Source organism: Copadichromis virginalis, linkage group LG12, assembly GCF_057382275.1.
Source record: "Copadichromis virginalis isolate Kocher_CV1m ecotype Utaka linkage group LG12, C_Virginalis_male_GT1.1, whole genome shotgun sequence".
Classification (NCBI taxonomy): Eukaryota; Metazoa; Chordata; class Actinopteri; order Cichliformes; family Cichlidae; genus Copadichromis; species Copadichromis virginalis.
The window spans coordinates 14897684-14922811 of NC_140629.1; the positions used below are offsets into that span (position 1 = coordinate 14897684).

At 42.0% G+C, this 25128-nt stretch overlaps 1 protein-coding gene across 4 annotated transcripts in view; it reads right to left on the minus strand.

Moving 5' to 3' along the window:
• Positions 1 to 8373: 8373 nt before the first annotated feature.
• gapvd1 (GTPase activating protein and VPS9 domains 1) overlaps positions 8374 to 25128 on the minus strand; it is a 32844-nt gene continuing 16089 nt past the window's right edge. For 2 of the 4 annotated variants that reach the window (XM_085474867.1, XM_085474864.1), the window contains 21 exons: positions 24274 to 24431; positions 23874 to 24000; positions 23465 to 23590; positions 23176 to 23349; positions 20610 to 20747; positions 19274 to 19408; positions 18528 to 18647; positions 17826 to 17903; positions 16713 to 17059; positions 16529 to 16616; positions 15764 to 15796; positions 15068 to 15136; positions 14838 to 14966; positions 14607 to 14733; positions 14385 to 14497; positions 13607 to 13766; positions 13288 to 13475; positions 12830 to 13043; positions 12225 to 12297; positions 11915 to 12112; positions 8374 to 11490 (listed from right to left, as the gene is read on the minus strand). In XM_085474867.1, the coding sequence (XP_085330993.1) occupies positions 11350 to 11490; positions 11915 to 12112; positions 12225 to 12297; positions 12830 to 13043; positions 13288 to 13475; positions 13607 to 13766; positions 14385 to 14497; positions 14607 to 14733; positions 14838 to 14966; positions 15068 to 15136; positions 15764 to 15796; positions 16529 to 16616; positions 16713 to 17059; positions 17826 to 17903; positions 18528 to 18647; positions 19274 to 19408; positions 20610 to 20747; positions 23176 to 23349; positions 23465 to 23590; positions 23874 to 24000; positions 24274 to 24431 (2936 nt within the window). In that variant the 3' untranslated portion in view covers positions 8374 to 11349. The remainder of the gene's footprint in view (positions 11491 to 11914; positions 12113 to 12224; positions 12298 to 12829; positions 13044 to 13287; positions 13476 to 13606; positions 13767 to 14384; positions 14498 to 14606; positions 14734 to 14837; positions 14967 to 15067; positions 15137 to 15763; positions 15797 to 16528; positions 16617 to 16712; positions 17060 to 17825; positions 17904 to 18527; positions 18648 to 19273; positions 19409 to 20609; positions 20748 to 23175; positions 23350 to 23464; positions 23591 to 23873; positions 24001 to 24273; positions 24432 to 25128) is intronic. The other 2 variants (XM_085474868.1, XM_085474865.1) reach the window with 1 other exon arrangement.

Here is a 25128-nt window from a genome sequence, read left to right on the forward strand (position 1 = left end):
TGATCACTATTCTGTGCAAACGTTTTCTCCCACACCCTCTCAGGTAAGTGTCCGCGATGTGTCACCGCATCAGGCTATAATCACACGTCCAGAAGTGGCAGGGGAAGAAGTTAAGAAAAAAAAATCCTGGTGAACTGGAAAAAGAAATAGAAACAAAAGGATTAGTTGAGAACAGTCAATATTTCATACTTTTCCCAGGTTTAGCCTTGTTTCTCTCCATTTTAGTTGGCGCAGCTCTCTGCTGGGCGCCTCTTGGGAATGGAGAAAATTACATCCTACCTGATAATTAGCAAAGTTCAGAGCAAACTAAAAAATCTGCCCCACTCTCTTAGCTCCCCACCACTGGCAGCTTTCTCTTAGCAACTAATTAAGTCCGCCTCTGAGGTTTTCAGACAGCAATGGTGTGCTGGATGCTGCAACAGCAGAATTAAAAACAAAAGGAAGAAGGATGGAAATGAAGAGCGAGCGTTCATTTTTTATTATGTTTTTCTGCTCCGTCTTTTTTTCTTCTTCTTTTTCTTTTTTTTTATATTGACGAATAAAATATGACAAAAGTATTCCTGGAGGGAGTATTATTATTTCACACATGGATGCACTCTTCAAATAGAAATAACAGCCTTGGCCGCCATTACGCATGGTAGCAAATAGCGAAGCGCCCTCTGTCCATAATGTTCTTTAATTATTATAATGTCATCATCCATATCCGGCAATGTTGCACAGAAAAGGAACAGCAGAGCGCACCGGGTATTAAATGCAAATCATTAATGGGCCCCACAGTTGAATGAAATCACACTACACAGACAGCATTATTAGTGATGTTATCATCACTGATGTAAATCATATTTGGGACTTTTCATAAGAGACACATATGGTCATAGAATGGGTTGTGCTTTTTTTTCGTATTATTAGCCTCATATTAGATTATTTTTCCTCCCCCAGCCACTTCGAGTGGTAAGAGAAGTTTCAGTGAAGCCAGCACAGAAAACAAATAAGAAACGAGAAATCCTGTGATTTGAGTCTAGAAGCTAATTGTAGACTGTCATAAACCTTCAGTTAAACACAGTACAAGTTGCTCATTAGAGACGCTCGAGACGCTGGGCCGCTGATGACTAGCAGTGTAAATGGAGTCGGCTTTTAAAAGGCAACCCAACGGTCTCCTTGATAAGGTTCTTGGTAGCACTGAGGATTTTTTTGTGATGTGCAATCCATGAGAGACAGAGGAAGCAGGCAGGCAGGCAGTCATTATTTTCTCCACAATTACCTGAAGTCCTTGATAACAAGCAAAAAAAAAAAAAAAATGCCATATAATTAGAAAAACACCAGCAACACCATTATTGTCAGGAGAGCACAGCAGTATAATGAAGCAATTATAAATGAGCAGCTTTGTGCTTGTCATTAATTTCTGCTTTTAAGGATGTGGAGATGAAGCACAGCTGAACGTCAGAGGAGGAACGAGCGGACAGGATGTTTAGGTGGGTTATGCTACGTGGGAAACACTCCGGGGGGTGTTGCCTGTGTGCGTAAAGGGGCGCAGGCCCAGAGAACTGCTGCTGATGAGTCCTCCAAGTCTCTGCATGGATAAAATGTCCACTGGGGGACACTTTAAGCATGTTATAATAACCTTCTATCATGCAAGCATGCAACTAAAGCTTACAGTGTGAAATGCGGGCTTGCAAATATGCACAGACGAGGACACGCGGGTTCCATAGCGGCTGCAGAAAACTAACAGCAGACTCTGTTTGAGTTGTTTATTTAGCATCAAGATGCTCTCTTGCTAAATGAAAGGTAATGAGGAAAAGTACATGCTGGGCGAAGAGCTTGCCCTTTTCACACATCATCACAAAGATTGATCTCTCCTTCCCCTTCTCTCAATCATATCCAGTCTCAGTCGAGAGATTCTACTTTTGAAATTTGTGCATATTTTTTCCCCTTTGAAATGTATACTGTGCACATGGTTCAGCCGTGCAATTAGGTAACATGTTGCATTTCATTAAAAGAAATTTCCTTCCAACCACCGAGTGGATTAGAGATGTGTCTTTTTATTAATGAGGCTTTTCCCCGCTTTGATTTCTGCACATATAGAGATGAGCGGAGACAGGCCAAAATCCCCACTTTCATCCTGACAAGTCAGGACGGGCTCATCCGTTTGCCTCCTTTGACTCATCAGAAAGTCAAAAGGCAAAACAAACGCGAAGGTGAGTGAGCGAGCGAAGTCGTTCCACTCAATACGCGGCGAGTCAACTGCAAAAGTATTGTCCTGCTCAGTTTAGAAATGCCATCTTATTAACACATCCCACAGCACACTTCATCATATTGTCTTGAAGAGGCAACTGTATGGAAGGGGGCAATTAGGACAGAGAAGCTGTGAGGTTGCCATTATTTTAGAATTTAATGACCACGCAATACGGAGCTAGATGTAGAAATAAGGGCTACAATACCACAATTATGCATAATCTAGCAGATCTTAGCGCACCCCCCACACTCCTCTTCCTTGCGCCTTGAATAAATTTACATGGAAATGCAACACTGCCTAATTTATTCGGAAAAATTAGAATATACATTACAAATATTTCCATAGACGACATCAGCAACATGCAGTTAGGAATTTAATGACTTATTTCTTTGTATTCACGCTCATGGATTAGGTCAGGAGGAGGGAGGCGGTGCATCTCCCCGGGCTTGGTTGTTGAGGAAACAGATAAATAATTTAACACAGACATATACATTGATATTTAAATTCACCTTTCTTTTTTTTCCCTACTGCTGTGCCATTCATTAAGGAAAAGAAAGCTTTCCGGTCACAGACGCCGAGGCCACATGTGCTTTGTATGTGTCTGTGTGTGTCAGTATGTGTGTTTATATGCCTTAAAAACTAACCGCGCGTGCCACTTGTAGTGGCAAGATGCATGACTCTGGACACAACCCAAAAGCAGGGATTATTGACATGGATGCTCCACCATTAATAAGCCGCTGTATCCTTTGTGTTCGGGGTCGCCATTGCTGCAGTTAACTATAACTTGTCAAGGCTGCTCCAGCCGCACAATGCGTACCTCATGCATCTCCTGTCAGCAGGCATAATTCCTGGATGCTGGCACGCCGCTGATTTCTGCATAAGTGATGCGAGCCTTCTAGTAGAGTTAGGAGCACGAGTCTTTTGCCATTGAGAGATGTTCATCATTCTTGATCTAGCTCTGTCAAGACCTGGTGTTTTAGTGCCTCTCACGATTAGGCAGAATTGACAGGCCAAGAAGGCAGTGAATAGCAAAAATGTGAGGAACTAAGGGGGTGTGGTGCAGGCTGCAGGGTGAAGTGGAGTGTGGCCGCCATTTAATCTGCAATTTATCAGTTTAGGCTGCACCATGTAACATCGGGGAGATTACATTCCGGAGAGAAGGGGGCTCTATCGCGCCATCCCCTCCTCCTCCCCTAGCTCCTCTCACATGCCTCCTAATGTCGTCTGACGGCAGAATACGGAGGACAAAGAGGGAGGACTGTCTTTATTGTCACCATTATTGTTTCTGAAATCCTTAATTAATATATAGCATTGTAGACTCCTCTGCGAGTAAGCAATGAAGTGCCGGTGACAGAGAGACGGCACGTAAGCGCTTTGCTGCAGTGAGACAGGCTGCATCCTTTATGGAGGCTGTTTGTCATGGGGGGAAAAGTTGGGCATTATTTAACGCGCGCCAGCACACAAACTTGTGCGTCCACACACACACACAGTGCCAGCGATGGCTGCACATGACCTCTGACAACACCGATCACGTTGGGCCAATAAAGGCTTAATTGCCATTTTTCCATTGGACTGCTTTATTGATGTCATTTCAAAAGTGATTAATATGAACTGTTAACTAGCTATTGCATTAAGCCCTAAACAAAACTGAACCGGCATTCTGAGTTATATTGATCTCTTTGATTTTTGCCAACACTGTACTTTAAAAAAATATATGTTTTATTATTTATTTATTTATTTATTTGGCAGTTTGCAAAAAAAACAAAAACATCTTTATCCTAAGACCTCACATGTGCAGAGGTGTTGCTTGATATTTACACAAATATCGTAGTCAACATTTGTGCTCCTCCTGCGCACTCTCATCCCTGTTTTTTAAAAGGGCCGTTAACAGGGTCACTGCCGCTTTTAATACACACTAGGAGAGTATACCAGCGAGGTTTTTATCTCTCAGTCTGGTAGGGCTGAAACAGAAATATGAAGACACTGGCTTACAGGAAGGAAACCCATGGCAGCCTGATATTAAAATGGTTCAGGAGTCAAGTAGAACAAGTCAAGCAGCTTGAGGGCAAACAAAAGAGATAGAAGGAGAAGGGAATGAACAGGTTGTTCTCAACAGCTAATGGACTGTCAGTGGTCATTGTAATATATTGAATGCAGTGAAACATGTTTGCTTCACGTGAGGGGTGTGCTATTACTATGTCACCCTTCATTATTCAAATAATACCACTGGGCCAAATTATTCTTTGTTGTTGTTGTTGTTTGTTAAAGTGTTCTTTCCAAAATATGGTTTTATAATGCTGATTCATCTTTACGTGTTCCTTTTTTTTTTTCTTCCTACATCATATTAAGCTTTGCACAATCTGAGCTGGAGTCTCTCCACCAGCTGCTGATATCAGAGCTGAGCACTGCTACAACTTACAGTGATATCTACCAGATGGACTTTAGCCTGAATATCAAGTCATGCGGGGCTCATATAACATGCATTTTTTCTGTCGATATTCGTAAATGATAAAAAATTTGTTTTTTTAATTTTTTGTTTCTAGTGTCGCCCCCTAGGACACAAGCAAGTTGGGGAAATGTATTGCTTCGTGATCACCAATAAAGCAGCCTTTATTAAGCATGCCTGTACCCCACAGGTTATTTGCTAGACATTCCCGGGAGGAAGTATGACTACACTTATCTGCACAGCCCTCTCTCCAGCGACAGAGAGCTTGATCCATCCTGAAAGGGGGATTGAACTCTCACAAGATGAAGACATGACATCTTCGGCTTACTTGATGTCAGTGATAGGACAGCTCACTTGTAGATCGGGCATGTTGCCAGCCAGCTCTCCCTGGGTCCTGAATGCTGTCTCTGAACAGAGGCCAACGACACAGATGACATCCGGGGAAGCCCATCACCTGTTGCTTAAGGACAGAATAATCAAAGTAGGTCATGCCGGGACGCTGGCCTCACAGTGTGTGTAGAGCTCATGCATGTGTGTGTGCGCATGTGTCTTCCGAGGCTTGTCAGGGCAGCAGCCATAGCTGAGCCCCTGAAATCCACCCCAATGACAGAGATGATCAGCATCAGCAGCAGATCTTCAGCCGAGATCATGTTCAGTTTGAGGGCCATGCCAGGCAGTGACACCACTGCACTGTCCAGTTGTACAAATGCTGCCTGCCAACACATTTCTGAGCACTGATTCAGAAAGTGTTCAAATCAGCAGGAGCAGCCTAACCCTCCCTCAAAGCAACAAGGACACTTTTAATACAAACAAATACCAGCTTTATGGATTTACATGCATCCAGATCTAATGCACGTTAGGCTATTATTGCCCTTGAGGTATTTTTTTCCTCATGATCCACACTTGACACTTCCCTAACAATGTCGCTTAATTGCAACCTCAGTGAAACATGCGAGCTCAATCAGAGAGGGAGTTTACTGTCGATTTTATGGAAATGCACGAAAGAGACCTGTGTTAGTTGTAGGGTACACCTGCACTTGTCAACGTACTCAAGTACGCTGGGTAATTGGCTGTTGATTGCTGCCATTAACATGTGATGGCTAAGTGCATCTAATTCCTGTTCCATTTCCACGGTTCAGTTTGATGTCAACGCCCACTCTTTCTCTCAGAGGTGATTAGCCCAGCCTGTGAAAATTGTTCTTTTTTTTTTTTTGTTCCAATCATATAAGGAAAATATAAGGAAGTCTAAGAGGTGCTGTTGTAAACTGACACTTTAGCTAATTTGATTGCCTTTATGGTGAGTAGAAAAAGAAAACATGGAGAATGTAAGTTATCCCTGTTATAAGACAGATTGGGAAAACAATGGTACAATAAGTGCAAAATACAACAGCCCACAAATCTCTTGAAATGATGCTAAATCTAACATTATTGCCGGTCTTTGCATTTTGGTGTATACGCACAGTTTAATACTGACTACAGCAACCTCATAATGGACCAGAGCTATTAGACACAAATCTCCTTTTCAGCGCCTTTGTCTCTGTAGTTGAGGCTGAAATTATTAAAGAGAATGGTGTTCACTTTTGCTATTTGTATCTCCTTCAGTTTCACCACCTCAGGGCGCTGGAGACTTGGTATCCCTTTGAGTTTTAATCTTCTCTTCTGCCCGCATCCTTGCGGCTATTTCATTTAAGTTTTGATATGTGTATTTGACATTTTGTTCATTTAGGCACCCCCCCACACACACAAGCGTAATTTAATTGACGTGTTTCTGCCTTGTTCTGTTTGTTTAGTCATTAGCGAAGATTTCCCGCCACTACCAGCAGGTAAGCTCAAGCAGATATGTATGTACGCGCTTGTATGCACGTGAGGGGTGAAAAGAGGGCGCGCGTGTCTTTAAAGGTACTTTCCAAATCTGGATAATGCCACGAGGAATCACGCGTAACCTTTTCCGTGAGCTAAGTAATGAAGAAAATTGGCTTTTTTTGTTTTGTTTTTTTCTTTTTTGCGTTATATTTAGTGTGTACCTTGTAATTCGACAACACCAACAGTAGTATTTATAAAAGGAATACTACTATCACTACTACTAATATTAATAATATAGGTTGAGCCATCCGTCAATTATTAGAAAATAATAATAATAATTTTAAATATGGAAAGGATACATAATAAACAAAACAGATCCAGTTCCAGACAGCAGTTCCCACTGGTTTTAAATGTCAGGCCGTCGTGCCCCGTGGTGTTCTTTGTCTGAGCCGCTCTCAGATCAGATCTGCAGACCGTCGTCGTGAATGGTGCGCCTGCCATCTGCAGGACACTTTGGGTAAAACGTGGATTTGCACTGTCAGTATCATGTAACCAGCCAGGATAACAGTGCTGCTGTTTACTGGTCCTCGTGCACTTTGATGCCAACGGTCTCGGGAGTTGATGTAAATAAACACAGCCTGGATCCGTGCTTTAAGCAATGCTTTACTGGAATAAAAGTCAAATCAGCAAAGTTCCAGGTACTGTGTTTTTGTAAAGGTACAGCTTCATTCTTCTTGTTGTATATTTTATTGTCACCACCCCCTTTAGGCATCTGTAAGTTGCAAATTGAGCAGCTGATTTCGCTCTTCAGCCAACACTGTGCTGTTCCCTGTAAAACCCACATTTGTGTTTAGACCTTATGTTCTCACGCTTTTCATCAACGTCTTTTATCATGCTTCATCTTGGTTTTCAACTTTTCACACACATGTGCATGTTTAACCTGCACTGGAATTTGTGCGATTTCCTGAGACCACTGTTTGATGGTGGAAGGCCCTTCATCACTGTCCCCCTACATCAGGGAAGTATCAGTGAGTGAAAGCATCCCCCCATCCTCCTGCATGGAATTTCAACCCAATCTATGCCTTCAAGAAACAAAATGATATGTCTAAACGTAAAAAATAAAGAAAACCCTCTTGTTCAACATATATCTGCAATCACCTGTAGAAATGATCACCACTGATCTGATACTGTGCTTAAACTGGAAGGGATATCACACCTCATGTTTGTTGGACCCGCATATCTTGGTGTCGTTAACCCCCAGAAGCATGAGCCAATAAAAACACAGAATTTTAATACAAAACAAAGCCTCCTTGTATCTCAAATCAGCCAAGTGCCACATAGTCGTAAGATCCCATCGCTAAATCTGGCCTATCTAGCCACTGGCTTATGCAACTAATTAACTTCACACACTAAAATTTGAATTTAAATTAACATTTGCAAGATATCATCAGGGGACACAAAGCACCCCACGAAGAAGTTTATGATGGGAAAGAGGGAGAAAAAAAAAAGTGTACTAGAGGAGGCAATCGGTGAAGTAAGGAGGGCTTTTAGATGAGGGGATATCTCCAATTACAATCCACCGAAACACTTGTCAGCAGTAATGAAATGTTTGCTGAGAGGTTGCTATTTGTGGCTGTTAGATTGGATGATGCTGCTCCACTGCCCCCACTAACAATTATATTCCATGCATAAATTTACTTACCTTCATTTCTATTGTGTGAACCGTCAGCCAGATATACCTACAACTGTCCAAGGAACCAGAGAATAACGATACACTATTGTGCATGTACAGCGTGTGTGTGAGACACTCCCGTTCTCATGGAGCCAGAGAAGAACAGGGAAGCACAAAATTTTAAATTTTAAAATGTTAAAAACAAGGGGGGAGGGGGAAGAAAGAAAACTTCCGCTTCTTTTATTGGTTTTAAAGAATTACATAATGCATTAATCACAGTAAAGACAAACCGGCTTTCTCCGCATGTCATAATTGTGCAAGCTTACAATAAAATTTAAAATTAGATGCAAGATGTAAAACCTTTCTTATTTTTTCTCTCCTCTGCTCAGCCTTTCAGCTCAATCGTACAGGGAACAGAACAGTAAAGCTTTGAAGAATGGATGAACTCCTTTAGCCTTCTCACTTCACACCACTGCCCAGAGTGGCTTGCATACAATCAAGGCTAAAATTACAAATTTGTCCAACACAATCATACGCGTTTTTTGTGTTTAGATCAGCACTTCAGTTGGGAGTGAGTGGTGGGGGAATTCGTAGCTGCTACGATTGGCTATCTGAAACATTAGCCAGGTCCAAATAATTTCATCAGCTGTGTGCAGTATGTATTTCCAATTACAGTGACATCACATAAACCTCATTAGTATAGATGCAACCTGCAACTTGATTTTCCAGTGCATGGTTTTCTCATCAAATTGATTACACAGACTCTGCAAGGAAGTGTAGATACACATACAAATCCTTTGCATATGCTACTGTAGACGAATATATATACACACACACACACACACACACACACAGGGATATATGTATATATACATATGTTTTTTTTAAGCATTTGTGATGTTACCCATAAACTGTTAACCAGTTTGAAAGTAACAGCATGGTGCTCATCTTTGCTACTCATTTTTTAAAATCTAAATATGGTTACTTTAGATGACTACAAGCCCCCTCCCCCCCCCAAAAAAATGCACCGTTCCCTCTCAAATTTTCCAGGAAAATACATCCGTTTTGTGCAAAATAAACCACTGAGTTCAGATATGCAAGTATCACGGGCACAGAAACTTTGCATCCTCTTGCAGGTTCAATTACTGGCCTGTGGCAAATACTGATCCTATTCTAACAGTTTACAATGATTGACAGTGTACAGACCATTCAATGACTTCATGCAAGAGGAGGCAGAGGGTCAACCAATCGCACAGGCGTCTCACACGCTCACTAGACAAATAAAGAAAAGAGAGGAAAAGAAAAGGAAACACTCACGTACTACACCAACCACTTCAGTATAAACTGCAAGTCAGTAACAATAGTGTTGATTATTTACTCTTCTATACTACTGTGTATTGTGCTGTCAGGTCATTTCCCGTGAAAACTAACAGGTTATTTAAAACTATAATACATGTAGCACGCCTGTATACAAAAATGAAGCAGAGGATTTCAAGAGAAAAGGAGTTTTAGTCATTTCTTGAGAATTAAAGACATGCTTGTTCTATAATTGGAAAGATACAATGACACTGGGATATCACAGCACACCAAATTGGGAAAAGAAAAAGAAAAAGAGGGGGGGATAAGTGCACATAAACAGGAGTCCCTTTGTTGAACTAATGAGGAGGTAGAGAGCCAATATCCAATTGTTCACTAGTCTGCCCATGTGGACACATGTGGCATCTCAGGTATAAGATTAGAAACTAAAATGTCTTTGTTCACTAACAAAGGCTTGTCTTAATTAAGGGTGACGCGACCACAACAAGCATCACAGCAGGTCAATATCCAACTTTTCCTTCATTCCTTTCCCTGTTTGCAACCATTTCCAACTACTGCACACACACAAAAAAAAAAAAAAAGATCCAGTACTCTGGTGTCAACCAATGCAGGACAGTTACTGTGTACAGACAGATATCAGGCTCATTGGTTTCAACTTTGAGGTAGGATCTAGAATTCCGAAATGGGGATATCGTTAAAGGGACCGAGACGCAACAGTCGGTAATGTTATGATGCCAGCAGTGAGGGCTGGACAAAAATGTCTCAATGAGACATGGTTGGCCCGTTGGAGTAGTGTGTGTGTGTCTTGGTTTTTGTGTGCACGTATGCACTTAAGGGTGGGGATTGTTCTTATGTTGGGTTATATATTAGAGAAAAAAAAGTAACTACCTGTACAGCGTGCCCCACATCAAAGGCACTATTTTCCTTTTTTTTTTTAAAAAAAAAATGCCACCAAAGCTCTGTGCATGAGCTCACCCTGTCTTTGTTAATCACCCAGCATCCTCACCTAAGGGCTACTCACTGCTAAGGTGCCTTTCCGAACTCAAGCATTATTTTTTAGCAAGTCTACAGTAACATCGCTTGCCTCTGACATCTTGAATTGGCATGATATGCATTTTCATTGTTAAAAACTAGATTAACAAAGCATTAAACAGAATGACAGAAATAAATACATTTTATCTCATATAAATATGTGGGCCCTTACGTCCAAATCGATGCACATTGGGGTAAACAGTTCATGATATAAGCTGCCCTATTAGTTTTTTTGATACTGTAACCTTGGGAGTAGTACGGTTAATTGTGAACTGATCTCAGTGTTTATGAGTCACTAAATCCCACCGGTAACTATCATTCACTGTAAATTCCTGTGTCACAATGGGTTTAGTGAACATTATACTGTAATTTAATTGGAAGCCTTTCCCTTTCACCCCGGGGAGGGGAAAAAAAAAATTGATCACATCAAGGAAGTCTGGTCCCTTTATACAGGATAATGTTGATTTAATGTCATATTGTAATTATGTATATATAAAATGCCTAATACAGACCCCAAAAGGAAACCTGACTGAAAAGACAAGAAGATAAAAGGAAAAATTCAAATCAGGTTCAAAGTTAATATGTTACCAATTTTTCCCATAGGCCTTTTTTTTGTTTGTTTGTTTTTTTCCCCACTACGGCTCAAACCCTGGATTTGTTCACATACGTACAGTAATATATATTTTGTAATCTCTCAACGTCTCTGGCTATGTACAAGCTATACAAATACAGAGCAGGCTGAGGGCCAGGTTTTATAAGCTGTGCAGAGGGAGCAGTTGGTTGGGAAGTCTCCCAGTCTCCCGGCTCCTTCCCCCGCAGTCTGCCCATACAGGTGGCTGTTCTGCTTCACTTGCGATCGTCGATGGTCTTAATGAATTCCACCGCCGCGGTGAACTGCATCCACCAATAGCACTCCTCCCCACTCAGCCGGCTGGCGTAGAAATTATTGATGTACTGAACGGTGGACAGCAGGCAGGGCGGGTTTGCCTGGAGGGGAGGAGACGTGGGGATGGGCTCGCATTAGCCACTCAACGAAGCTCATGCAGCATCATATTTATTTATTTATTTTTATTTATATGTATATATATATATATATATATATATATATATATATATATATATATATATATATATATATATATATATATATATATATATATATATATATATTTTTTTTTTTTTTTTTTTTTTTTTTTTTTTTTTTTTTTTTTTTTTACATATTTACATATAAAAATATACACAGCTTAGCAGCGGCGTTATGGTGTTTTGCCACAGCATTCATTTTTATGAGAAGTTTTTATGATGGTGATTTTTTAATTTTAAAAGTCAACAAGTCATCTAAATTCTTACAATTAAAGTTGAAGAAATTACATTGTGGTAATAAAAAGGGAAGAATAAAGAACAGACTCACCCTAATAAGGACGAAGACGAGCACGGGAACAAAGTCGTCTGCTCCAGGGACAGAATCCTCGTTGGCCAGACTGAGGAGATTCATGATGGTGGAACACATCCGCAGTATACACTGGACTTTATCTCGTGGCGTCTTGTATGCATTGATGCTCTTAATCTCGGACTGTGCAGAAGGCCAGGGAGCTTCCTTCAGGTAAACCTACAACCAGGAAGTTTTTCAAAATCATCAGCTTTTAAAGTACCAGTACCTCTAAAGTATCTCCCTTCTTTGGTAACTGAGAATATGTTAAAAAATAGATATATATTTATACCTCTGGGATCTGAAGAGCTTTATGATTTGCTGTCACAACTTTTGAGAGTCGCTGGATATGTTCATGGAAAAGCCTGTGTGTGTGTGGAGGGGGGGGGAGAGAGAAAGACACCTGGGTTTAAGACAACAGTGAGAGAACGCAATCTGTCCAACAATAACACACATCAACTTACTTTCACAGCAACAACTGTTTACAAAGTGCTTTGACAGATGAGCAAAAGCAGGATACTAATAAGGTAAATCGAAACAGAAAGCCAGACTTGAATTAAATGTAGTCACGTAATACAACGGAGTTGACCTACAAAACTTGCTTTCATGGATTCCACCAACATATATGAATGCAATCTGTTTATACATGCAATGTTCATACAAGTAAATGGGGGATATTTACTTAAATTTTGAAATTAGTCACAGGATCCTTACAGGGCATTTTTACACCGAGCCAAAAGCCCTTTAGTGAACTTGTATAAAGGCCAAGATATAAAAGTTCTGCTATCTCTAGAGTTTCAGTTTTAAATCCTCCTAACAGTTAAAAAAAAAAAAAAAAAAAGAAAAGAAATCCAATACTGCCTAGTGAAGCACTTTGCTTGGCAGTGTGCTACTCACTGGTCTCTGAGAATATCTCCATCCTGATTGGGGTAGAAGGCCAGTTTAAAGATGCGGTTCATAACACTGCGTTCGATAGCCATCTGGGCATCCTGCAGCTGGTCCTCGCTTGCATACTGCCAAATGGCATCACGGGCCATGGCGCCGTACAAGTAGCGCAGAAAATCCTCCACTGCTGCTGTCTTGTCGTCGGCTGCTGTGCACCCCTGGAACGCTGGAGAGAGAAAGTGATTTAAGCCTCGCATCTTCAATAAATGACATTAGTATCTGTAACCGTCGTGCTGCGCTCGAGTTTGTGGACAGACTGCAGGCACTTCAAATACTTGGAAAAAAATTAAAATATTCTACTAACAACAATGGTAAAGTATTTAGTAATGTCACACTAGCAGGAATCTCTAATGTGGAGGACTAAGCAAAGAAAGAATTCAGTTCAACTAAATGTGAAAACATTGAAATACCTTTAATGAAATCGAGCATCTTAGACTCCATATGCTCGAGGAGAAGTCGAACACAGACTGTGGTGAAGTAGCGGTTTGCCACCTCCTTGTCTCTTAGCACCCTCTGGAGGAGCCTCTCCAAATGGGCCTGAGAGGTCTGCAGGCCCTGACGACACCTGGTTAGATAGGCTATGTACGGTGCCCGCTTTCTATAGGAAACAAAGAGAAACACAGGCATTTTATCATTTTCACTGTAGCTCTGCGTTTCATTACATAAAAAAAAAAAAAAACTAATTAAAACACACAAATAAGGGTGACTTTCCAAACCCTCCAGATTTACCTGTAATCTTCTGCAATGGCAGCGAGCAGCTTCCTGCAGGTGCGCGCGTCAAAGCGGCTGACGCACCGAGTGGTCTCCTGGATCTGGGCCATCAGGTTCTTATCCTGAAGGTTGATGGCTTCTGCTAACTGGATCTTCAAGAAGCAGACAATCTCGTTTTCTGAAAACAAGAGACAGCAGTGTGCATTGGACAACAGTGCGATATAATGTCAATGAAAGCCCCAAAGAACGAGTAACATTAAAGTTTATAAATGTATTAAACATTTGATATCAGGTTTTGGTAGAACATCCTTTCCTTGCATTTACTTAGTGACGTGTTAGAACACTTGCCTATTTTCGATTAAACTGAGATTATTTTATATGGCCACACGCGTATGACCATATTTCACTGAACTTTTCAACATCCCCCATATTTCAACCTTGCCCCAAACCTTCAGAAGGTGAAGTTGGCACAGATTTGGTGTCTTGCTTAAGGACAATCTGAGCAGGATGGATGGTTGCCAACATTAAGGGCATGTGCCTCGCTCCCAATGGAAGTGTGTGACAAAGATACCTACACTGTAGAAACTTTTGGTGCTGCTCTAAATTAGTACACTCTAATTTCTTGTTAAACAAGTTTTAAATGAATTCCACCTCATAATCCGTTTGTTTGTTTTTTTAAGTACTCAGTAGAAATATTCATACAAATCCAGCATGGCAGCATGTTCAGTTTAGTAAAATAAAAATCAAATGAAATGAAACCAGATAGATTAACTATTGGGTGTTCAAGCACCTTTACCTTCAGGATCCATGTGATCAGGCAGCCCATTTCGAGTAGTTGCAGGAGCCATGATAGGCAGAGCCACTGAGTCTGCAGAACACAAAGCCAACCTCAACTTCTTCTTTGCATCACTGTGGGGGGAAAAAAAAAAAATCAATTGAGCCCTATCTATGAATCATCTGCATCAAGAAAATTTAAGTGTCAGTGTAAAAAGAGCTTGGCTATGTGCTGGATTATGACCTGAAAGAGAACTTTGTTTCGTGCTGTTGTGCCGTCTGGCTGGCTGAGTCTGGGAGATCATCTGCAGAAATGTTCTGCAAAGTGTCTTCTCTCTGAGCGTCATGCACATTGTCCTCAACACAAAGATCTGTTAAAGTAAAGAAAGCATAAATATATATTAATGTATTATGTCTCCTGCAGGTCTACCTCTCGTGCATGCATGGTGTTTTGATTTTTTTTCTCTGCTCTGACCTCCTGCACCATCATAGGAGGCTCCGGCTGTGGCTCCATCACTCGGGCTGGTCCTTTTAATGTTCCTGTATTTGTCCAGGATGTCCTCAGCTGCCTGGGCTTGAGTGCTCGATCTGAGCAACGGGTCATCTGTGAGGGTGAAAGAGGAAAAAAGAAGCTTGAATTCAAATTAAACTCACAGTGGTGGATCTCTGCTTAGCAATCAAGACTGAAAACAAACCATGACTGACCTTGCGGGATATTGTGGACAACTTCATCTTTCTCTTGTTTGTCCCTTTTCCTAAATGCTGCAATTGGAGCTGTGGGGCAGAAACGTGTGATTAACTAAAACAGAGTGGCAATCCATTCACCTGGTCACAAATCGCCTGTTGACAGCCACTTTTGTTAAGTCTTTGGTGTTTTTGTATGGGAGATGAAAAATCTTAGTGTGTAATGCATGGCATCTACAAAGTATTAGACCAGTGAATGCTTTTAAAAAGAAAAAGCAAACATTTTGATGGTAATTCGACCTTTGGCTTAAAGCAGAATATCCCAAAGACATACTGTAACTAATTATAAAAGAGGTAGTGTATATGGATGTGCATAACCCTACTGACGCTTATTCTATTGACATAAAGGCACCAACACAGCAGAATTACAGATGCTAAAATTTGATGACACACACACAGGAGAACTTGGGTGAAATATCTACATTCATATTCTGTTTTCGCCAGGGAGTAAAAAATGAGTGAATGAATGAATAAAAAAAAAAAAACATAGCGAAACACAGAAAATCGGGTGTCGATGAGAAACGCGACTGTGGGAACTCAGGCTACACCGTGTCACATCACAGCTCTACAGTTCTAAGGCAGCACAAAGCAGCAAGGCACGCAGCCGCTGGCTCCAGCAGTAAAGCTAGCTCGATGATGACAGCATGGAAGCGTTACCTGGGACTTCACTCTCAGCCGTCCAATACAGCACTGTGAGGAACACAACAGACAGGGTTGGCCTTTCAAGCACAGGCTGCTGCTCTGCGGGACGACTGAATCACCATGCAGAGCAGCAGGACAAACACAATGGCGTTTACAGAGGTGGCGGTTTAGACGTCAAAGCCCTTGACTTTTTCCAGTCCTGCATTTTATGAATATCAATCCAATGTTTACTTTAGAAGTACCATTATCTTAAAGAGTAATAAGCACTAATTCTGTGAAGGCACAGCTCATTATTGAGTAGAACTCCAACAAGAGATGTGTCATCTATCAGCGCTGATGACAGAGAGGTCTATCTAATGACCATTAGCCGCTGGCTGACAGCACTGCTGGGAGGGCTACAGCCATACAATCTACACAGCTAAAGCTCCTCTGATGACTGATTAGCTTTGAAAAGTCTATATAAATCTGCAGCTAGTGAGACCTGAGAGAAAAAGGACTGGACACGTCTCTAGAGCAACTTCAAACAACAAGAAACATCATTTTCCAACTGGAACATCAGCAATGGAGTGGACAACATGGATCATCAGTCTCTTTCTCACTTTATAAATTGCTTTTTGCTCTGCTCTTTAAAGTGTGATATTTCCTGTCCGTTGTGATTAAGAGAATGTTTTCTTCCCCCCCCCCCAACCACAAAACATATAAAAGGCACACTGCAATCACACTGATCACAAGTTCATTTCTCGGCACAGGGAAAGACTTGCAAGTAACCCGTTTCCTTACCTTTGGGAATGGCTGGCACAAAACGTTTCTTCCACCACGGCCTGTTGCGATCAGATTTCTCATCGTCGCTGTCTTTTCTGTCCTCAACCTTTAAATGTAAATTAGCACATTATAATCAAACATTAGCAGGTGGTTTATTGAAAGCCGACTATGAAAGCAGCCCAACTACACAACAGCTCGTTACCTCTCCTTTCAGGGAGTCCTTGCTGGGGGATGAGGATGGACCCAAGGCGAAAGCCCCGGCAGGGTCGCGCTCTTCGACTGCTACCCGCCGGTTAAGGCCGGGGTCACTCGTGGGCCGGCGACCTGGGCACACGATGTCAGAGCTGCGGCTGCGGACCAGCCTGTCAGGGAACGAGTGGCGCTGCTTGGTGTGTTCCAGCTCGGACTGGGCCAAGCAGTGGGGTGTGAAAAGAGAGTGGCGAGTCTCCTGCCCCAGGGCACTGGCTTCAGGGATGGGAGGATCGGGAGGGGGGTGAGGGGGCCTGGCATAGTGCACTTTTGGCCTCACTATTGTTCCCGTGGAGGAGCCTGAGGTAATAAGGCAAGGGAGAAAAAAAAAAAAAGCACTGAGAAAATATTCAAGAAGCCCTAGTTTTGATTATATTTTCTTTGAGCTTTAAGTTACCCACTTAACAGCTTACTGCACTCTTTTCTTTCCCTCCAAGTGCATTTGTGGATCTTTATTTATAGCCCTAAATATACTAATAAAACTCAAATCAATTTATGAGGGCAAAAATTGCTGCTCTGTACCATAAAAGCTCACCTGCTTCTAAAGAGCAGTCCCTAAACATAACATTCACGAGAAACAAAAATGTGGGGGGACTGCTAAAGAGAGATGTAGGTGGGAGATGAGCCCTAGGTGTAGGCCACCTGTTCCAAGGGTAGACGCTCTCCTGAAAAGCTTCCAATGGCAGCCTCGTGCCATGAGCACAGTGGGACAAGGGGACAGTGCCAAAGAGCCTGGGGTGAGGTCTCTCAACCTGTCATCCCTTCACCTTGCCCCACAGACACACACACGCACACACACACACTTCTCTCAAACATTTCCACCTGCACTACAAACAAAATGCACAGAAGCCAGAACAAAGACTGCTGAGAATAATTTGAGATTCTAAATGATGCCAATGAAGAGATATTTCACTTGCACTTACAGTAATATGTCCAGTAATTGGGGGTTGGAGTAAATTTTGCACAGCTCAAGCTGTTCTGCGATTCCATGACATTATGGCAGGGATTTAATGATACTCATTTTTAGCTCTCATTGGCTGTAGAGCATTCTGGGAGTGCAAATTACCTTCGGCGGTGGAAAGGGGATCAAACATGGCCAGCAAGGAATCAACCTGTGATGGTGGAGATGTCAGATGGTGTGCTCCTGAAAAGAAAAAAAAAACAACAAAGATATAGAAGACTATTCATTACAGAGCCGCTGAAATTACAATGCACACCAATATTCATTTTTTAAATAGGCCAATTTAATCTCAAGTGGGCCAGCCCAGTATGTCCAATGCCTCCATATTTCAAAAAAGTAAGTGAAATTGGAGCAATATGTCAGCAGTCTACTGCCATCTTACTTCAGTGTGGTATGGCAGGCTACAGGCCGTGACCCAGCCTCTGGCTCGGATGGAATTGTTAGTTTTATCTCCACTCAACATATCCTAAATGACCTGCAACAAAATGTTCCTGATGTGATAAGGTGAAAATATTAGGGCGCTCCTCTCTGCACTTTCACATGTTGCAAAGCTACAGAGCGGGTTGTATTGGTTGGGCCAGTATATTATGAAGTGCTGGTTTATTCTGTACCGTGGTCTCCAAAGTCGGCCCCCCAGCAAAGAGCATGCAACCCTTCGATATAACCTCAAGTCATATTTATGGTTTTAGGGAGCAAAACTGTGATTTACTTTGGTGACAGCTGTAAAAGTGACAGGGATAGATGGTGACCAGACAGACTCTAGACTGATGGTTTGGCCATCCTAGTGGGGATGTGACACACTCCTACCGTGGCCTGACTCCTCCCCATCTGGACTGGTCACAGAGTCCTTCCCTCCAAAGTCCGAGCTGCACTCTGACCTCAGATCCTCAATCTTGTTGGGGATATCTTCTGACGTTGCACTGATACCTGTGGCACCCCCCACACAAAACAGGTGTTTTGACATTTAGGACAAAAACAACTCAATATCACCTATGAAACAAGGTTTTGGGCAAAACTGCAAGTGCAATGGTTCTAAAACAAAAGAGGATATTTTTCTCTTTAGACTATGCTGTATGGTCTCTCTCAGCCGGGAACCCACTGGGACCTCTAAATTGGTAGCGTAAGCTCCCCGTGGGTTATGGGAAAGACACAGATAAGAGTGATCATCAGACGCATACTATCCATCGGCTGGATCCCGTGGGACGTTTTCCTGTGAGCTGAACCAGGAACGTCACCGCTGGCTTCTTAATCTAGGATACTACTTCATGCACGTCAACATAACACGTGCACCTGAGCCCATGGACAAGGCAATGAACATTAACCTCTGCGTCATACAGAAAAATTCACTTGGACCCCACTATGCTGGTAAGGACCCTCCTAACAACATGACCACTCTTTCCACACCAGCAAGGAGAGTGTGAATGGTTTTATCTAACCTGAATTTAGCAACGACATTCCAGTAGAGAAACATAACAAAATGAGGCAAAAACAGAATGAGATCTTTCATAGTAAACAGAAGCCAATAAAGTAGATTTAAGACAAGGTGTTTATACCTGAGACGACACTGAGGCCCGGTGTGCTGGGTCTCGAGCTGACTTCTCTGACCTCTGTGTCATCTGAGGTGCTGCCGACCCCAGAGCAGCTCTCCAGCTCCTGCAGACGCTCCTCCTGCTTCAGGTCTGCGGCTTCTGCACATGAAAAAACAGGGAAAAAAATCTCTCTTATGAAAATGGCCACAAGAATCTGAACTTACTCAAGGAAGATTGCTGTGATGATAGTATTTTGCACTACCTTCTTTTGTACACATGGAAAAAGAAATAAAGCATACATGATCATGTCTTATAACTGCCAATCCAAACAATAAAGCTAGTATAGCCAATTCTGTGGCTACCCAACGGAGCAGTTGGGTCGAACCCTGAGGCTCCACACTACTAGCGGTACTCATTTGCATTCTCGTTAGTAATAATGTGTTGTTGAAGTGCTCTTCGGAGTGTAGTTTTCTGCTGCCTAGCCATGAAACAAGCGCTCTACTTGAAGCACGCCTCCGATCACGCCATTACAGAGAACAACAGGGGCGGCAAACGTAACCAAAAAAAAAAAAAAAAAAAAAAAAAAAGCAATCAAGGCACTCATGCATGTCATTTCTGCACAGCACATATTGAAATGGTGTACTACTTCAATTAACATAAGGCCCAAGCTTTTTGAAGAAACACTGTTAATAAAGCTCTCGACTGATTTTCACAAAACGCTGGTTTTCAATAGAGGGACTCAAGCACGTAATCTCCCATTAACAAAAGGTTTGGTCTAAATGTTCAATTTGCAAGAACGGACTAAATATAATCTGCAACTCGTAATAATGCATTTGCCTTGCAAAGACACCGTAACAATGTTAATGATGCTTTGACTGATTAGTGACACACAAACACACAACAAAAATGCACAAACCAGTTTCAGAGCAGTATCGTGCAAGTCGGAGCCAGATAAAGAACTGACACCATGTAAGCTGACTGAGGACAGCTGCTGTCCTTGCGCTTCCCTCCCCACTGCTCAACCACAGGTGCAAACACACCTGGTGGTCCCTCTAAGGAAACCCTAAGCTGCCTTTTACTGGCACTGGCAGATCTGCCCTGAAAGACAAGCAAGTGCATACAAATATGATGACAGATGCACGTGCACATTTTTTGGTATGAATGCAGTGCAACCACACCTGGTGTCCCTTCCCCCCACCCTTCCTTACTATATGGAAGAAACATAAATATACTGCATGCATAAATAAGCACACATGTGAATGCAAACGCACACCTGAGACCTATAAGACAATACCCAATGAGGATGAGTGTGAAAACAAAAGGACACTGGAACAGCAGAATAAACCCTGGCTTCCCCCACCTGAGTCACTAGGCAGGACCTCTACACTCCAGGCCTCGCTTGTGGTCTCTGAGATGGTGGAACCATAGGGGTCCAGCAGAACTGAACCCGTGCCAGGAAGACACAGCAAGCTGCCGAGCATATTTTCCGCAGCTGCCCCTGAGAACAGAGAAAGAGAAAAAGACAAAGAGTTAACCCCTTCGGGAGTGGGAAAGTGTATTTGGCATGATGAATGACTTACTTGTCAGTGCTATTAAGTCGACGAGTTCATGAAATAATTGTATCTATATTCACGCCATGACAGTTCGTTATGGAGAGAAATTTGCCTCAAAAGGGTTGCAGAGGATATGATCGATATGATACAATATGATCCACAAGCATATACTGAGATTTGCAAATGTGTGCAGTGATTTGTGTGTAACTTAAAGCCCAGATGTCCCAGTTTTACACTGGAACTGAACGCAGCTTACATTTGTGGAATTGTGCGAAAATGGTCGCGTTAAATTTGTCTCAAAACCCCACGTCGGCATGCGATGTGACGTGATCTGTGCGTACGAGGCAATTCGTCCACATGTATTAAAGGTTATGTGAGCGAGCGAGAGAGAAGTTGTGTGTAGTTTTAGACATGTGTACGCACAAAAATGCTTATAAAAGTAAAATTATCAGATTCGTGAACGGAACTTAATAAATTGTGTGGAAATGATCAGTATGTATTCAGATCGCTTTATCCTTGTGGATCATATCGTATGCATCTGCAGCGCTTTTGAGGCAAATTTCTCTCCGTCGTTAATGTACTGATTTGATGTGTAAACATTCAATAAAAATAAATAAACAAATCTTCAGGTCTGACTTTCAAACAACAGCAAAAAGGCCAGAGATAAGCAAAAATACTAGATAAACCACTCACTCGCAGAAGGGGGTTCAGAAGCAGTGAGCTTTGCACACAGAGAGGTCACATGCATTCCATGCTGGGACCCACAGGCACCTGCACCACTCTGCCAAAGGTCAGGGGTTAATAGTAATATCTCACCCAGCCCTGGCCTCTGGGGCCATGACTTTGAGCAGTTGATTAAGCCTAGCATTATTCACAACCAAATTACTGCTTTGTCTACACTCCTGCAAACTCCTCAGCACAGCTTCCCCCTCCATCTCCGCTTGAGAAGCCGTGGCTTAACAAGGCGGAAGAATGCAGAGGCGAGGGAAAAGAGCTAGCAGGTGTGAGTGGGAGTGGGCGTCCAAGGCTCATGACCAGAAAGTCAACCTGTGGTAGCTGTGCCCCTGGTACGAAATGCTTCCACTTCGTGGCACACGCGTGGCATGAGCTTACATGCGTGCCAGCACCCAGGCAACAGTGTGTGCTGCTGTTGGCGGGGGCAGGGCTTTCATTGGCAGTGGGAGAGCTCTACCCCGCTGTCCGTGTTTACAGTCTTCAAGGTAGGGGCGCAGAGTACTTGTCTTTCAGGTGGATGATTAAATGAGTGGCACAACAAGAAGTGAAACAATTAGAATTTCTGCCTCATTATCATGGTAATCTTATCAGTGGGATAATGAGGTATTAATGGATATTTAATGTGCATCTCATAACCCAATCCCTCGGAGAAAACACATAAGGAAATCGCTGTAAATTCACTTAATGATGGAAAAGTCCCCCAACGCCATATTCCGAAGAATGAAAAATGGTGGATGCAAATGAGAAGGAACCAAGGTCAATAAGACTGCAGGGACTGAGTGAATGTCAGAGACAGAGAGAAAGAGAGCGAGAGAAATGGGCAGGGGAAGGATGTGAACAGAAAAGACCGAGAGAAAGAAGACAGGAAGATGAGGGGCTGAATAGGAAGAAGACTCAAATATTATCTCCACAGCTGGTTTAAAATTACATTAACCTGATTTTTTTTTCCCAACCCATCTTTCTCTGTCACACTTTTGGCTCAACAAAGTGCAGAAACTGAATCATCCTACGTATTAGCATACTATAATAACACATGTACTTATCAACCACTGTTTTTGTATTAACTTCATCTTCATTTATTTTTTACTTCCTTCTCCCTGCCAGGCAAAGAATTAAAGGATAACAGCACAATCAATAAAATCCATGAGTTGGTTGCAGTACAGTGAAAGAATATCATGCTCTATATCAATATCCTATATTTTAATATAGATTCAGGATAAAGGATTATCAACACCAACTATTATTTAGCCGTTTCCATAAATCTGTAAATCTGAAACACAAAAAGATCAAATTCCTTTCCTTTAGTTTAAAAACAGTTCTCACTGGGGACCTATATTTCCACCCTTCAGTATATTTGACTAACAAAATAATTATTTATGGCTCTTACAGACTAAAATGAGCAATATCTTTGCAGAAACTGAACTGACTAAAAGATTTTTTCTATTTGATGCTATTTCACCCAAACCCACAAAGTAATGACATGTCCCTGAATCAACTTCGTAAACAAAGTCCCTGTGGTAAGCAATTCATGACTGGTTCTGATAAAATATGCAGTGATCGCATGGGATCTGTACGCCCGTTCATTTGCCTACTGATCAATGAATGTCTACAAATACGCGACCCAAATCGTCGACCCACCTGCTATTTCTTGTAGCCGATCTTCGTCCATATTGGGGTCAAAGTCACTGCCGAGCACGTCGGTGCTCCAGGTTTCGCTGACCGTCTCGGAGATGTCCCGGTCATCTGTCAGACCCATCATGTCTCTGATTTCAAATTTGCGTAGTTTGTCATCGAGGTTGTCCTGTGTCGTGGCTGAAATAAAGATAAGGTGCTGTCAGACGCTTTGTCTGTTTATAGAGGACTGCTGTATCTAAAATCCTCTAAACCTCTACAACTAAACTATACATTCAGAAACACACATGCATACCCTGTTCATGCTCCAAAAGCTGCAGGGCCTCTACCCCGTTGCTCCCTGACGGGCCAGCTCCCAGCTCAGAAACAGACTCTCCCTCCAGGTCCAGAGATGACACAGAATTAGAACGATTTGAAGGGCCTAAAGTTAAGAATAAATACATACATTTTAGAAAGTGAAGACATGCAAGGTCAACAGGTCACTCAGTCAGCAGTTCAGTAAACTAAAGTACAGCATATTTTAGCCCAGACCACTTATGTTGTTTTGCTACAGTATACATTTTTTTAACCTGGGGAAAAGTGCTTTTCTCCAAATCTAAACATGAAACTCTCATGAAAATCTCTTTCAGAAATCCTTCATATTTTAAAATTTAGAAGGAAAACATAGCTACAACATATGTCACGTCATGGCATTCCAGACTGACCCTCTGAGATTCCTTCCAAGTTGTCACTGCACAGAGAGAAGCGCAATGTTTTGTCTGGTTTTCCATGCAGCTTAGTGTCATCAGCATGGCCATCCACCTGGGCCCCATCAGCCATCTGATTCAAAACCTAGAGGGTAGCATATGCAACAATATTACTTAAGATCAGCTGTAAACTTGGGCTAATACTGCTCTTTTTTCCTAGAGGTATTCTGAGTAAAAGCAGAAGGTCAAATTTAGATAAGGGAGTTTGTTTTCTGTGAGATCTGTGGTATCTTGCGTAACACTGCAAGAACAAAAGTAACAGGAAACTGGAAGAAACATTCTCTAGGTAACCATACTTCCCTTTACTGACAGGAAAAAAAATATATTCAACTGAATTTATTGCATCAAGTCACATTACCTCATTCTCTGACATCATCCCAGGGACAGTCTGAGGACCAGTTCCCAATGAAATTACCAGCACCTCCTCTGGTACCAGCTCCTGTAGGGACTCTTGGGAGCTGGCCTCTGCCTCCCCCTCCTGGGCTATGTTGGAACGGCTCCGGCTTCGAGCAGATGCTGGTTGGTGGGTTGAAGGAAACAGGAAAGGGAACTGTGTTATTTTTACCTTTTTTTCCCCTTTTATAGTCACAAATAAGGAATCTGTTTTTAAACAAAAACAACATCAACCAAAGAGCATGTGTGAAAATGAACAGCAGCAGGCAGGAGCTGGAAAGCAGACTCAGAGTTCTATGTAAGCTGAGCTCAGCGTCATAGTCATCTGCAGGTAGCTACACACCCATGTGACATATAAGATTAGTTTATCTCACGTGTGACAGTAATTTGCTACAAAAAACAAGGTTAGTGCTGATTATGTATGAAGTTATCCTTTACAAATCAGAAATATTACTTTAATATATTCAGCAGTTTACTGATTAAGATGTTAAGATACGGACAGATGTGAGTTTTATATGAAGGCTTAGCTCATCATGCCACTCCAAAAAATAAAAATAAAAAATACTGTGGTACTGTTTAATTATGTCGACAGCTCTACTGCTAAGAGAGTGTGGCACAAACTTGTTACACAACAATCTTATTCAGACATGTCGAAGAAAAACATTTCAAGAACTTCCTGAGAGTGTATCTTTTGCTGATGGCTCACATGTTAATAAATGGTGTGTCCGATTATGTGCAAGGGTGTAAATAAATTAAGGAGGTCGTATCTGCCGATAGTGCAAGTTAAAGAATTGCACCATTGAGCCCATAATTTGCTGTT